The 16,580-nt window shown below is 37.8% G+C and overlaps 1 protein-coding gene across 4 annotated transcripts in view; it reads right to left on the reverse strand.

Annotated features, from left to right (window-relative positions):
* The window catches only part of MBOAT2 (membrane bound glycerophospholipid O-acyltransferase 2), a 93,164-nt gene that overhangs the window by 27,522 nt on the left and 49,062 nt on the right, over positions 1-16,580 (reverse strand). For 3 of the 4 annotated variants that reach the window (XM_077175058.1, XM_077175056.1, XM_054630500.2), the window contains 2 exons: positions 7,613-7,708; positions 3,625-3,680 (listed from right to left, as the gene is read on the reverse strand). In XM_077175058.1, the coding sequence (XP_077031173.1) occupies positions 3,625-3,676 (52 nt within the window). In that variant the 5' untranslated portion in view covers positions 3,677-3,680; positions 7,613-7,708. Of the gene's footprint in view, positions 1-3,624; positions 3,681-7,612; positions 7,709-12,243; positions 12,261-16,580 lie in introns of those variants that run through there. The other variant, XM_077175057.1, reaches the window with a different exon arrangement.

Below are 16,580 nucleotides of genomic sequence, written 5' to 3' on the forward strand. Positions count from 1 at the left end.
AAGAGCCCATATCCTAATGGTAACAAACCCAACACCCTTAGGCACACACCACTATCCTGCCACACAGACTTTATTATGGGATATTATGACTGCTTCTGAGCTCTCACTACAACAGTATTTACAAATATTATCACCCCATCTTTGTGGTTAAACTTATCCACTTTTATATTTGTATGGAAATCTGGCTAATCAGTAACTAAAAATGCCTAGACACAGGATTATACATTAATAATAACCATAGATCCTATCACCGGTTCTGTTGCAATTACAGTAAATTTTTGTAGTTCTGAATTGAATCACCAACTGAGCCCAAATGCTGTTGTTATTAAAACATTTTAAGATCCAAAGACAGCCAATAACAGTTTTAGTTGTTATTACCGCACTGGCAGCAACAAAGGTAAATAGGTAGAATGCCCACTGAGTAAAATTGGAAAAAACCTACCAAAAAAGCAAGAAAATGTACAAGTCTTCATATCCAGAGAGCCATACAAGCAAAACAGAGGCACAAAACTATACTTGAAACTTAGAAGGGGAAAAATACAATATAATTCTTTTAACCACTAAGGACATATATGATAAAAAAATAATTCGGTAACTGATACTGAAACAATAATCACCGTGCTGTCACTATCATAACAGAGAGCACATTAAAAAAATAAATAAAAATCAAGAGGTAGATGGAGACAGAGCATTAAAAGGAAATCCTAACCATAATAACCATATCCTAATGATAATCCTAACCATAATAAGAAAGCAGCAAGTTACCAAATAAAAACCCCAAAACAGCACCGCACCATGACAGTTTCACTGATATAATTAACAGAAATATTAGAAAGCAATATTTTTTGTTAAACAGCTGCAAATTTTTTGTTCTAATAAAAATAAAATTCCTTTTTCTCTCTTAACTCTGTTATTTTCCTGAAGTGTTGCTTAAATAAATCTAAATCTTCACATAAAGAATTAATATGGACATCAGCAGTTTCCAAATTACATAAAAACATTTATCCCTTTAGAATATACATGTGAGATGCCAGGGGTAATCAGCAAAAAATACAAAGCAAATGTTAACACACTGACTACTCATTTTTGGCATTGCTCATTTGAGTAACAAGGAACTGCAAGGTAAGAACTACCAAAGACTGAAGTTCAAAATGTAGATCAGAATACATGAAAGGCATACACCAAATCTCTTCAGGTGTAAGTTTGTGATCCATGCAAACTTCTGGAATGTTTGTATTGTACAGCAAGCTTAAAGTACAGTATCACAGAATAGGCTGAATTGGAAGGGACCCCCAAGGATCATCAAGTCCAAATCATACGCAACTTGCATTTAATTTCCCTGCTTAAAAAAATCCCTCACGGTAAGAGCACAAGGGTCTAACAGTTATAGGGGTAGCTGTTATTTGTGTATGGGATTCCATGCTAGTTTTCAGTTTGGAATCAAGCATATCCACTTAGCTAGACAGACACTTGAATATGCAGCAAGAGTGAGTGGCCTTTGTGGCTACACTCAGTTCACTCCAGGACCTTCAAATGAAACCAGCTGAAGACAACAAACTGGCTGCCATGGAAAGATCAAGTCCAGAAGACTGGCCTTTACCAAAAACCAACCCAGCTACCAATGGAACCTTGAAGTTTACCAGGAACTTCCAACACAGCAACATTTTTTCCCGGCTGTTTATTTTCATTACACTCCTTGGATGTACTGGTAAAAAAAATGAGGGAAGAAAATAAAGTAATTGGTGTTTAATATAGCCAAGCTGATGTAACTAGAGACTCAGAGTGTCATTAATCACTTAGAATTATTTGCAACATTATCTCCTCTCCTGTCCCTATATCTCTAAGTAATTTCCAATGGAAGCATGTACCTTTGTAGAGTGAACAAAAGCCCACTGACAGCAGGGCTTGTTTTCATTAATTTTTCATGAAGGATCCCTTTTAGGTTGTCTAAGATTAAAAAATTTTGCTTTAAAGCAATCTTAGTCTTCCCTGCACATCTTTTCTTATCATCTCATGACACCAGACTATCAGCTGCTTCTGAATTCACATTGGTCACATCAACTTTTCAAAGTCGTGTTCACAACTGTGACCATTCAACTCAAGGAATCTGCTAAACTGCTGACACAACCAGAGAAATTTTTCCAATATAGTTACTACTCAAGGGCTGACAAAGAATTTAGAGGTCAATGAGGAACAAAATGTCAGGACTTACACTAAAAATTCAATGTATAAAGAAATCCAGAAGAAAAAACAAATTATCTGAATTAATTTAAGTAGGAAAAAATCTAGTCTAGTTCATGATGAAAGTTAAGAATAGAGCTGACTAAATGAAACATTTGTCTCAAGACTGCCAGGAGCACTCACATGCTTGTTCCATACCACCACTCCACTATTTGTGCATGATGTCAGCAAATTCAGAATAGCTCTTTCCCCAGCAAAATAATAGTAAGAGGAAGCATTCATGCCTGATACCAGAACTATTACTTCCTTATAATAACCTGTTTCCACTAACCTGTGTACTCTTTACTTTAGTTGATTATAGATTGCAAAATTACTACTTCCTTCCGAATAAAATATTTTCTCTGGAAGGTAAACATCAATGTCTTTGACCAACTAGATAAGCCCAGCATTATTTATTTTCATTCACACAAAAATATTTTTAAAAGGTCTTTACCCAACTTTTCATATTCCTGAAAGTTTTTGCCCACAGGCTTCTCTAGACAGTGCCACTTAACAATAGAAAAAACATTAAACACCAAGAGCACTAAAGCAAGGATACATATGAGGCAGAAACATATTAAACTTCATGCACAGTGTTAATAAGCAATATCAGAACAGCAGGTGTCTTTATCCAGGTGTCTGGAGCTACACTCCCAAATCTTCAACTGACATCTGTAGCTCCAAGTGATTCAAGCTAATTGGACAGATTTATGAGATGACATTTTCAAACTTTAAAATGATAATTACTCCTTTGAATTTTAAGGTAACTAAAAACCTAGCTATTCTGCCCATGAAAGCCAACATTAGGATTCATTGTCACAGGGCCCACTTATCTGATGGATACATCTGACAGGAGAAAAGACATAAACATAATTAGATAATCTCCCTGTTCACCGCAATCTGTTAGCTATGAGTGTAATTATGATACTAAACAAAATGAAACACACAAAGGTTTTATAAAAATCAGCATATATGGCACAAACTAGGGAAGTGCTCAAGAATTAGCATTTTAAAACAAAAGGTGCTCAACAGCTGAAATTACATGTGCCTTTTCTATCCATCTGTCAGTGACAGAGGTCTCTGAATCTGGAAGTTCTTTAGTTAACTCTCACAGTCAATACCCCAGCCCAAAAGAGTATCATTGCTCTTTAGACATTGACTCCAGAAGCGTCACTGGTCTGATAAGTCATATCTTCTGCACAGTGCCAGCATTTTTAGAGCTTCTGTCGAGTCAGAACAACATTTCCCAGTACTTTCATTAATAAGCATCAATGAAACAACCGAGGCACAGAAATTTATTTTGCATTGAAACACAAGTGTGGTCTAAAGTAATTCACTGACTCATGATGAACTTTGGTAAAATTTATTTTGTATGGAAAATTAAACACAGTAAAGAAATCTTACCATCATGAATCTCAAATGCCAAACTAGTGATCTTCTGTGTAATTATCATCATTGGACTGTCACAAAAAAAGGGAAGAAAGAACAATTTAGATACAAATTCAGGATTTTCTTTCACTTATAAATACCAGGGAAATTTTATATTAGGACTCCAAGTTAACTACTCTAAGCTGGAACATCATCAATGCAAGAACAAAGTGTTTCGTTTTTTCACTCAAGCCATTGCAGAGTTTTCAATGCAATGAGAAGAATTTAAGCCTTAAATGCAGTATTTGATAACACCGGTCTTTTATTGCTGCATTAGGTTCTACAAATACAGCTGAAGTGTTTCACATTTATTTTTTACTAACATAGTTTATTTTCTTTTTACAGGGAGAAGAGTAAAGAAGAAAAGACAGAGCAATTATATTCATTGCAAGATACAGCAGCAGTAAGCAAAAGACAAGAAAATTATAACGAAGTTGAATATTAAAATAAGTTATTTAGCTATGCAGACCACTTCCATGGTTTCTACTAACACCTGATCCTATCTTTGATTTTTCCATCAAGAATTATTATTTGCTCCAAGTAAACATGGCAAAATACCTGGCAAAACAAAAACCCAGCATAATTATGATGACTCAAACAGAGTTCACTTTGTTCTGAATTTGGTACACTTGAGTGAATCTTAAACTGTCCAAGAAATATTCTGCCATGGCTATCCAAGTCAGTTTTGTACTGAGAAATTATACCATTTTCATAGTATCTAAGAGTTTTTGCCTGATGTGACTCTCAAAATTATGAACCCCCTCCCTGGGGTAGGGAAGCAATGGGGAATGCATAAAGTGAACTACTACAATTTAGAAATTTAATTTTTAAATCAGATCTCAAAAAACACATCAGGGGCTGAATTTACCTAGAAGTATCTGAGCTGGAGAAAAAAAAAACCCAAACAACAACCACCAAAAAAAAAAAAAAAAACCAAAAAAACAGCAAGCAAAAAAACCCTCACAATAAAAAAATAATGTTGTACAATGGGCACTTAGTTTTGTTCATGTCTTGAGTGTACTTGGCATCTTTGTAACATGTTATGTTGGCACGGAAACACAAATCCAAAAGCCATCAAGTCCACCTTCATCAACAAGGCAGTATTTTACCATATGGTTCAGTCCATAAAATTGATTTTCTTTTTAGGTAATGGTTAAAATGGTTTTAAAGCACACAACTATTTCCAGTCCTCAACATACACTCAGGGGAAAAAAAATTCTACAGTACTACCAGTACCCCAAAATCCTGATACCAAGACTAAAGTGACACACAAGGGTCATAAAGGAAGAAGACTAAACAGGAACAAATAGTCTGATAAATCCCTCATACCTTTTTCTAGCATTTAATCTGTAGGCCTGCCTGGTGCTGGCAGAAATCCCCAACTGACTCTAAACATAATGGGTTTTCCTTCTGTAAGCAGACATGTGACAGCATGGGTCCTGCCTGGTGGAAGGATGGAGTCCAGGAGGAGCTCAGTCAGCCCTTACATTAATTCCAGCTGATAAATCTGTCATTGTTATCATAGCAGACCCTGGTATTCTATTTTTTTTTTCTCCTGAAGTGGCTATTCCAGTACCATCAAATATTTGGCTGAGGAGCAAAAATCTGGAGACTAAAAGAGGAAGAGTCCTTCCTGGCACAGTGAGGCTGTGAAGCAGGATTTTAACAATCCCTTTTAGGTGCTGGCAGAAAGGCAAAGGAGGCAGCTGGGATCTGTTAGTACTGCAGCCAGGACCACACAGCTCTGCACAAGCAATTGCATCTCCAGCATGAGGTGTCCCCAGCTTTCTCCTCTGCCAGTGCACTGAGAGCTTCCTTCAAATTTTGAGCAGATTTTCTCAGCTTGGGCACCTCAGACAAGCACTGCATGCTAGGAGAAATATCTACGTAAACACACATTAAAGCTCTTTTGGGTCTAACCACTGTACAAATCCATATCAACACCTTTAGAAAGAAGAACTTGCTCATACTGGAGCTCAGCAGCTAGTTAGGCAACTTTAGGGGTTTTTTTGAGCTTACTGTTTTCTCCCAGAACCAGAGAAAGTTTTCTTTCTCTGCCTGTTTTGGAAGTAATCTCTGTCTCGTGTCAAGGGAGCACATGCAGTGTATGCCAGAGATTTAATGTGATATGCATACATCAAGCTCCCAAACTGGTGCATGAAAGGGTGGTTGAAATCTGCCATCTCAAACACACAATCAGAGAGTTGGATCCAGGCTTCAGAACAGTTCTGTCCAGAGCACAGAGCTCATAAATCATGAAATGCTTTGGGTTGGAAGGGACCTTGAAAATCATCTACCTCCATCATCCCTACCCTGAGCAGACACCTTCAATTAGATCAGGTTGCTCCAACCAACCTGGCCTTGAACTTCCCCATAGGATGTGGGTATCTTTGGATGTGTTTAGACCTAACAGAAATCTCTGAGCTACCACCAAACCATCAGAGCCACAAATGAAAGCAGTACAGTCCCATGTGAGCAATGGTGTGCTCAAGCTCTACTAAATGTTTTGAGAATGAGAACAACAAAGTGTAATTACACTGTTTCCACAGTCAGCTCAGAACTTTGATCACTGCCAGGGTTGTACACTTTGGCCCTACAGTGAACTGGAAGGGACAGCATCTGGATTACAGTTTCACTAGTAATGGTGAAATTATGTTCAACATCAGTAAATCTAGTGTCTTTATGCATATGACTGTGCTGCAAGCTCTCATTACAGCCAGTGGAGATGTGGTCCAGAGTCAGGGACATCTGGCAAGTGACCCAGTTCACACTCAGGTAGACACTTAGTGCTGGGTCAGCTGCAATGCCCTCCAGCCTCTACTGTCCACATCAATCACATCTCTGCTGACTACAACTGGAATTTGGGTATCTGGCTTGAAGGCAGACACTTGGATGTAAGACAAATGTAGGAAGATGTTATAGAAGGTAAGAAGATAAAGATGACAGAAAAGATGAACTCAACCATAAGAGCTTTTGGCTTCAGCCTACAAGTTAATTTTCTGGACTACATGCCTGTTATCAATAAAGACTAAGAAGTAACAAGGCTAACAAGTACAATTCTATCACAGGTTATGCTAAACTACAAAGACCACTGCCATTCACAGTATCCCTGGAAAGTACTTAATGCATTATTTTAAGCAGATTAGCAAGTACTCCTCCTCTCTTTTTTTTTTTTTCCCCTCCAGAATATACACTCTCCTTTAAATCAACAAAAGCACTATCACAGCAGCAAACTTATTTGTAAGAAATGTTGCACTTCACTTCTTTGTGTCTGCAGCAGAAAGAAGAATTACCAATACGGTTTATTTTTATTTTGCCCATTTAATTCTGTTTTGCTCCTATACAGTTCAAGTCAAATATAGGTATAAGTTCACGATATAATATGAGGGCAAACAGACAAAACTTTCTGTTTCTCTGTGACTACCTCAACATCCAGGTGCCTGTCTCCTTAGCTTTCTCCTTCTGGAACATCTAACATAAAATGAAAAAAAGAAAGAAGCTAAAAGCTAAATTCCATAAAATGTTCTGATTTTCCTCAAAAAGTGGTATCAGACTGTGCCAGGCAAGTAAGTACACCAGACACAATTCAAGGTTCATCATGCTGTCAAGTATGATAGCAGACACTTTAATGGAAAAATCAAAGAGAAAAAATTCCCATAGCCACCAAATCCTTTATGCCATTCAGCCAGGAACAAGAGGCAATAAATAACACATTGGTGGTTCTAAGAAGAACAATTGTTCACAAGAATTCTCAATTTGTATGATTAAAGCATAGTTACTTATATATTTGCACGTGTGCCAATATGCACATACATGCTCAGCTTTCTCCCAAAGTTTTAAAGGTTGACACAATTAATTGGGGGGGGGCGGGGAAGAGGGGAGAGCAACAAGTAAAAAATCCCCAGCAACAACAGATACAGTATCACTTAGGAGGAAAAGATAGGAAGATTATTTTTGTCCTTACCCAGAAAAATCAGCAGAATACTGTCCATAATCAAAGATATAGACCCTAGTAATTTGGCACACAGTGAGGTATCCTAAAGCGAAAACAAAGCAATATCTGGAAAGAAAATGGGGAAAGAAATTCAATTAAAAATCATAAACATTTCTCCACTTAATAAAGTATCATTTCAATAGAATTTAATCTCCAATTATTTCTACAAAATATTACATAATAGGAATCTGTAATTATACTTTATTCTGCCTGAGGTTTTTTTGCAATGTTTATTCTATGCAAGCCCATACTTTTTTATTTGAAAGTGCAGTTCAACCATAGAAATTCTATTGTCAGTAGCCAAAATACTTAATCACACCAATGAAGCCTAGAATTTACAATTGTAAGCACCACTGTAAAAACTGCAAGTCCTATAAAGAGAAAATTAATCTGTTAAGGTTGGTTTTTTTGTTTTTTGTTTTGTACTTCAGGGCTAATTTTTGTCTCTATGAGCATAGAAGTTTGGAAAATGATACATCAAATAATTCCCATTGCATGTATACTGCTATGCATTCAAAATTCAGTACCACAAATCGTACTGCTGCTGTTTTCAAAGGAACTGGAAAAGTCAAGTAATTTTCAAATACACATATTAAAATACAGCTGAGTGAAAAAGAAACATGACACCTTTTGTCTTCTATTAAGCTGATCCTGAGCAAAGGTAAGAAAAAACGCATATAGGAACTGTAAAACTGTTACAATGTTATAACTAGATGAACTGTGAAAGTGTTCTATGTATGACTAAATTAGTTTTACACACCATTTTCTCAACAACACACTAGAGAGAACTGATCTGCCAATACACCTCACAAAATCTGCCAGATGTTCTTTGAAGTCCAAAAGGACAGTGAATGCCAGCAGGAACTTAACTAATCCTTTAGGACTTTAATGTATGAACTCCACAGTCTTTACTTCATGCACAAGACTGAAGTGCAATCCCTGCAGCAGACTGCATAATGCATCTAAAATCCAGTTAGAATGAAAATATTCATTCAACAAACTGAAAATGACAGCCAGGACTGGATTTAGGTGAACCAGTGAGGGACACTGCAAGACTACTTTGGAACATGACTTTCTTTTCCAAATAAATATTTTGCAAGAATTCATTAAGAAAAATCTAAGGTCTTAGAAACTACTCTTCAATCTGACACTTGCAGTTTAACTGGAAAACATGCTATATATAAACCATTGAATATTTCAAAGCATCCAATTTGAAATCACAGATTTCCTTATATACCATTAAATTACATGTATTTTGGTGAAAAAAAAAATTAGAGGGTCTGTTTTAGCAATAGTTTATTTTATGTTTTCATTAGCATTCACAATCCAGAAACAGTTTTATACTGGGAGACTAACTAGTACAAAATGCTTATAGTAAGAATACACTGGCACAGGTTGCCCAGAGAGGTGACAGATGCCCCATCCCTGGGAACATTCAAGGACAGGTTGAATAGGGCTCTGATCAACCTGATCTAGTTGAAGATGTTCCTTGCAGGGTGGACTAGATGTCCTTTAAAATTAAATTCAAAGTAATCCACAATTATATGAAATAAACAATAGTCATCATGACCAACATGGTAGGGGTTTCTCACAACATTCAGTTAATACCCACACTTAAGTTAAAGTACAGAAATGGAAGAAAGAAAAACAAAACACCTTAAACTTCTTGATTTGATTCCAAATTCCAGTCTAAAACAAAAGCTGTCTTCTGACAGAGCAGTGAAATTTGCTGCTGTTGCACTCACCAAATACAACTATGAAACTTAACTATCTTCCAGTTATTTCAGCCACAGTTCCAAGTTACACACAGACTGGAAGACTGAAAATTTTTAATTGATGAGTAAAACACAGGAACTTGCAACCCATACAATGCTTTTCAACTTCCACCTGCATCTCTGCACATTAGTCATGCCACACCACATCCCTTGTTCATGAGAAAGGTCATTTCACCAGGCAAAGTGCAGCAATACATTCTCCCCTAAGGAACTTAAATGATTTATGACAGCTTGCATCATTCCTGTTATTTCTTCTGCAGGTTTGTAGTGCAACTTGCTGATCATCCTAACTCTCATGTAAATCCATCTTTAGTTTAAAAAAATCAGATAAGATCTGAAAATGTTTTGAGAACTTTCTAGAATCCTCTTACTACAATGTTTCTTACTCTCTTCAATAATTCATTCAACAACCCTTAGATCAGAAAATTGAGTGAAGTTTTGCAGAGCTCAACCACATCAAGCTTTACCCAACTATACAGCTAATTACAAACTTCACACAAATGCAATTTATCCAACTTTCTCCACCAGCAGAAATGCAATTGGTCTTAAAAGTCAATGTTACTCTATACTTGCTTCTCACTGTATAATGTTCTTGTGAGCAGAAAGATGAAAATATTTCACACTGAAGATGAACAGCTACAAGCAAGTCACAACACAGTTATTATTACAAGTAACTTTTAGACAAACTGACCTGCAATGAACATAATACCTGTGTTATGTAACAGAAAGACCCAAAAACATTCATTTAAAATATGTCTAATTCCCAGGATCTTTGTCAATACAACCTTACTTTATCTATCAACAGATGCACCAAATTCAGACACATCTGGGAGACACTGTAGCATGTACCAGAAACCAGATATGTTTAACTCCTAATTAAAAGTTTTAAAAAAAAAGAAAGAAATTAAGCCAACAATACTGGATAGCTTATTATATAGAGGGGCTTTTCTTGTACAGGTATTTAATATAATATTTCAATTCCTTACAATTTTTAACATCTCAGAACACTAAAAACAGTATGCAATATGTTTTACTCATAAAATTTTATCTTTCCTTTAAAAAGAAATGTATCAAGTAAACTACTCAATGTTTTTTAGAAGTATATTCTAGCATATTATAAATGAAGTACCTTAACTATGCACATAAATACTACAATATATAGAAAATTCTAAGTAAGCAGCCTCTCCATGAACTTCTTTACAGAAGGTGTTCATAAAGAGAACATCCACTTTTTTCTATTTTTTTAACAAAGGCAAATTAATATCTTATTAGCAAATAAAATACGTTGTCCTATTCACTATTTTTTGTCTAGTCCTGTTTTGACAACTAATATTTAGCAACATACATATCAGGAATTTTTACCTGCATGAATACATATAAAACCAAAATACATCATTCTATCTATATGTATGTATCTATCTATCTATATATATATATGTACACACACACGGATATACAGATATACAGGGGTTGGCTTCTTCCCATTACATGAACTTTCTTCTAGTCTCCAAACATCCTGATGGAATTTGATACACATTTTCTATTACACTTTCTACTGCTAACATTACATAGAATGACTCCTGAAACACCATTTCTGTTAATGAAGAAAACTTCAATCTCTTCCCTGTACTCCTCTTTTTTATTGTCCTCACAAGTTTAGCACAGTCAACACACTAACAGCATTGCTCACTTCAGTGTAAAGTGGTTGGATTTTGTTTGAACAGTTGATTTTTTTTTTCCTACAGGCAAAGCATTTTTATCCAGTGTCACCTTAGAATTCACTCCACATGACACAGCGTCACAGTAACTCCAGCTGGCAGCCACTCCCTCACTGCTTCCACCATACACCCACCACCCACGGGGAAAGGGAGGAGTAGAAAGAAAAGGTGAACCTCATGGGTTGAGATAAGACAATTTATTAAGTGCAACTAGATATCATAATAATAAATATACTAATACTGATAATAATTGAAATTAAAAGGAAAGGAAGAACATGTAATAGTACCCAAGAGAAAAGAGATGCACAGTACAATTGCTCATCACCTTACTGCTTACTGAGGAGCAGATCACTCCCCTTCCAGGTAACTCCCCTCAGTTTATCCAGTGACCATGTCACTCTATGGTATGGAACATCCCTTTGGCCAGCTCAGGTCAGCTGTCATGGCCATGCTTCCTCACAGCTTCTCGTGCACTTCCTCACTGGCAGAGCATGGGAATCTGACATGCATCTGCCTTATAGCAAGCATTACCTAGCCACAACCAAAATGTCAGTGTGTTATCAATACTATTCTCATACCAAATCCCAAGCACAGCAATGCACCAGCTACTAGGAAGAAAATAACATTGTCCCAGTCAAAAGCAGGGCATACAGCAGCCATCCTGCCCAGCATATCCTGTGTAACAGGAGGACATAAAGGTTCAGACACAGTCTCCATCTAGCCCAGGTTCCAGAACTGTCCACAGCAGGAGCTCAAACACCAATGCCCAGGAATGCAGATGAGCAGAACAAGCACTGAAGTTGCTTCCCAGTGCTCTCCCACACTAAAACCATCAGCATAGTCCCAGATTCAAACCCATTATCCACGTGTTTACAGCATACTACACCTCTATCAACTTCTGGCTCCATAGCACACTCTCATCTTTGCCACACTCTGTTGCTCCAAATACACTTGAGAAAGAGCTGCTCATCTCAGTATCTTCAGCATAACCATACACAAATTTGGTAGAACTGAATGAGCCAGCAGAGCCCACTTATATAAAGCTTCCACATATTTAAGAATGTAAAGATTACATATGTGGTTTAAAGGCAGAATCCCCATCTTTTACCTGTGTTCCTCAGAAATTTTGGGTTGCTAGTCAAGAAAGAACATCCACACATTAATTCTAGAGCTTTGCCTCTGTGATGAGCAATTTAAGCAGCACAGAGATCCAGGCTAACAATCAGCCAATATATGTTATGTTTTTGTATAACAAAGCGTGGGAGTTGCTTTTGCATTTTACACTTTTGGGGGACTCAGCATCTTAGTTATAAAATGTACATTCCTACTGTACCTATCTCTGATTGCACAAAATGCAGCAAAAATAGAACAGTGACCTTGACAAAGGCAGGCTTTGAGAGATGTCATAACAGCTTCTGTTATTTTAGGCTTTTCTCATGCAGTAGAAGGACAACAGCACAATATGCTATTTTGCTGGAAGAAAGTTAAATAAACCAATCAACACAGGGTGCTTTTTTACCACCTAGTTGGCAAATACTACAGATTTAGCCTTGAAATAAAGGCTTCATGTCCAGTCAAGATCTACTTATTGCACTATGTTAGGAAAAAGTACTTTTTTTTTTTCTTTAAATGTGTAATTATTCCATTTCAAAAGGCAGACCTAGACACCACATAACATTATACTGCATTGATTTTTAGAAAAGGTAACAGAATAGCCTCTGAGTTTTCCCAAGCCCTGTGCTGAAAGCTGCTGCATGGGTTTGCTTGTTTGTTTTTCTACAGATTATGCCGAATATAGAAAAAAAAACCCTAAAAAAATTAAGTTCTTGCCTCTAGGGTCAGAACTAAATTCTTATTAAAATCCAGCTATATTATTTTTTAATTCTAATGATCATAATCAGTTTGCATTGTTCACACAGGGAAATTCAACTCTGTGCAGTTAGAACATACAATATTTGCTTATAAAACTTTAAAGAGAAAAATGTACATCAAAAGAAAGTCCAAAGTGTCAAAGCTAAACATCTAATTCTGCAATCATCCAGCACAAACCAAGAAAAATACTGATTAGAATTAGCTTAGTTTTGACTCTCTGAGAGCCTCAAGGTAAGCTACTCTGCTTAATCTGCTTTTTTTTATGCCAAAAAAAGTTGTCTATTTATAATTTTTTTAATGTATGTGTTATTGACATACATAATTGCTACTTCTTAGGAAACAGAGCAGGTTTATGATGTAAACAATAACAGCCTCAGAGTGTGTGTGCCTCTAAAATACAAGCAATAATAATAATCCTCCTGCCCACTCAGAAGCTTCTGATTCACACACTAATCCTTCCCTCCTGATTACTTCAAGTAGAGATCCAAAATGCATTGAAATAAACAGCAAACAAAAAGACAAAACCAGGCTGTCTCTGAGCCCATTTCCAGAGAAGGAAGCATTCATACCATCATACTTTGCTAATAAGCAATTTGACTATTACATTCCACCCATTTCCAACCCTCAGATGAAGATTTTTGGGTCTGACAGGCATTTTAAAGCAAATTTAACAAGTGGACAGAGTTCTCCAACCCTCAGATCCAACAGCAGCCTGACCCAACCCTTGGCAGGAAGGCTGCACTGGCCCCCAGCAGCCCGGCCTGGCCTGGCCTGCCTGTCCCAGCAGCGCCCAGCCTGCAGCCCCAGGGCCCACGGCAGGTTTTGCTCAGTGTCCTAGGGTGGTGTTATGATGTTTGTATTCCCATTCATGTGTTCCGTTTATGCTGTGTTATGTTATGTTCTGTGCCTTCAAGACTGGCTGTGAAGAGCGAAGTTTTGTTTTGGTTTTGTTATCAGCTGCTCTCCCACGGCTGGCACAACACGCAGACAGGGCAATACATGGTGCTACTTTTGCTTTGTGCTTGGCTTTCTGCTTTGCTCCTGCTTTGCTCTTGCTTTTTGCTTCTGCTCATTAGTTTAGCTAAGCAGTCCGATTTTTTCCCTGGACTGTTTTTCCTTTCCCTTTCTTGGAACCACTCGAACCTGCTCTGGACTGGGACCTGGGAACGACGAGAGTTTGCACCTTGTGGCCTGCAGCAGCTGCCCCAGTGCCAGAGGGACTGATAACAGAGTGACCACCCCCAAGAGAGACTTTCTGTATTTGTCATCTTTTTCAGAGCGGTGAAAGAGTGGTGTCATTCGGAATTGTTCATTTTGTGTGCTGGGGGTGCTGTGCCTGGTAAATAAACGGGTTCCTTTCACTTCTCTCCAAGAAATCCTACCCGAACCAGTTGGGGGTAGGGGCCGTGTGGGTTTGCTTTCTAGAGGGGCCCCCTTTGGAGATTTTCTCCCAAATTTGCCCTAAACCAGGACACTCAAGCACAGGGAAAACACCAGCCAGGCCCCTCGGTGCCGTGCACACAAGGCTGGGTACACAATGATTCATTGGCTCAACTGTCCCAGAAGCATTTGTGGTGGCTTGACCGTTTGTTTACTGCAGATCCGCTGCTAACATTATCACTTGACTAATGTATTTTGATGTTTTGCTACATAATGGCAACATAATGGTTTGGTAAAGTAAATCTTTACCAGGCTAAATTAAATGATCATTCCAGTTATAGCTACAGGCCATATTGCAAATGCAACATTAATACGTGACAAACGCAACACAGATATTCTTGTCAAAAACACATGCAAGAACACTTCATCTCTTCCACGTGCTCCCTAATGTTACATTCTCTTGCTCTCCCCCCTTCTCCTTTTAATTCTGGAACATCTCAAGGACAAGGAGACCAGCTTCAGACTCTAATAAATGAGAGAAACATCATCTAAAACAGAAGACAGGCAAGAGGGAGGGTGCTTTCATATCTTCCCTGGAATGGAAGACACATATTGTGTGATTCATTCTTCCTGTAAGACTCCAAAAGGAACACAGAACTAAGAAAGTGGAAATAAAAAATATTTGCTCCCCTAGAAAACTCAAAGCTGAGAGCTGAAGTAGACTATGCCCAAAATTTAATGTTAAATTGAGATAAGACATGAGGGGTCACCTGAGTTCTCTCTCACTGGAGAGAACTTGATATGACCCATATTGGGTCATATCAACCCCTATTTCTGCAATCACTGTAAGTGTAACAGTAAACAACGCAGATAAGAGCACCAAGTCTGACCTTTGCATTTCAAAAAGTTAACAATAGTATAGAGCACTTAAAAACACAAATCCTAACAGCTTCACAACACAAAACCTGTAAAGGCAGAACTCCACAATGCTGGAATCTGCCTTTACAAAACCCTGATGAAGGAAGTAGAATCTTGAGATCTTCTGACAAAAATGAGTACTCATAACTCAGAAAACAAATAGCTGACATGCTGGTGCTGTGAATTTTCATCTGTTCACTCATTTTTCTACATAATATTTGCCTAGCTCTAGGATGTTTCAGCATCACAGCATGCAAGTAATTTTATGCTTACTCTTTCTTCTATGTGATACATAAGTAACTTTTCTGCAAACACCAGAACTTGTTTGCAAAATTAACTATCATAAATTCTGCAAACCAGCAGAAACCCACTGTCCACAGAGTCAGAAAACAGTCTCATATTAGGTGTGTGGCAGCAACACAACTTCTGAGAGTATTTTTAAGGAAATAAAAATGTCATTACGGAACACTACAATAATGGGACTACTGCAAGTGCTATTTTAAAGAACATGTTTAATAGTCACAATGGTTTAGAAACAGTAAACTAGAACTGCTAAGTACAAAGTACTTTGTAATAATTCTATTTCACTGGACCAGTTAGCTTTATACAAGAGCTCAAAGGAAGTTTAACAGAACAAGTTTTCTGATGACAAAACAATAGCAAGGTCAATCATTAAACCCATCACTGCTGTTAACTCGGCACTTGGCAAGTATCATCTTGGATGAAGATAAGAGGGAGCTGTTATTTCCATTCTCCCACTCATCACCCTGCTCCAGCTACACACTCCCTCGTGCCCCATGCTCATGCCCATGTTCCCTGGGGAAGAAGCACATTCCCAGCTGCCTCAGCCCTCCAATCTCTGCTGCAGCCCCACATCTTTGCCTTGAGACACAAAAACCGAGGCAGAGAACTGGTGTGGCTGCAACACTGCGGAGAAAAAGGCCAGGTTTTGCTCAGCCACGAGGTGATGCCAGCTGGAATTTGTGTTCAGCCAGCCAGGAGACATTTTCTGCATGTGTTAAGGATGGCAGCAGCTGGGGAACATACGGGATATGATTTGCTGAGAAAGTGGCTGTGCAGCCAGAATCAGTACACAGGGCAGCCAGCAGATTAATAAACAACCCAGCTCCCTGCAAGCAGCATGCAAAACAAAAGGACACAGGAATCAGATTTAGTTACAAAAACCAAGTATTTTAATGATTCCAAGACCAAAGGAAAGCCAGGAGTTTGTGCTAACAACCTAACATAGCTGCATTTTCTTTTAAACCATTTCTC

This window comes from Agelaius phoeniceus, chromosome 3, assembly GCF_051311805.1.
Source record: "Agelaius phoeniceus isolate bAgePho1 chromosome 3, bAgePho1.hap1, whole genome shotgun sequence".
In the NCBI taxonomy this organism is placed as follows: Eukaryota; Metazoa; Chordata; class Aves; order Passeriformes; family Icteridae; genus Agelaius; species Agelaius phoeniceus.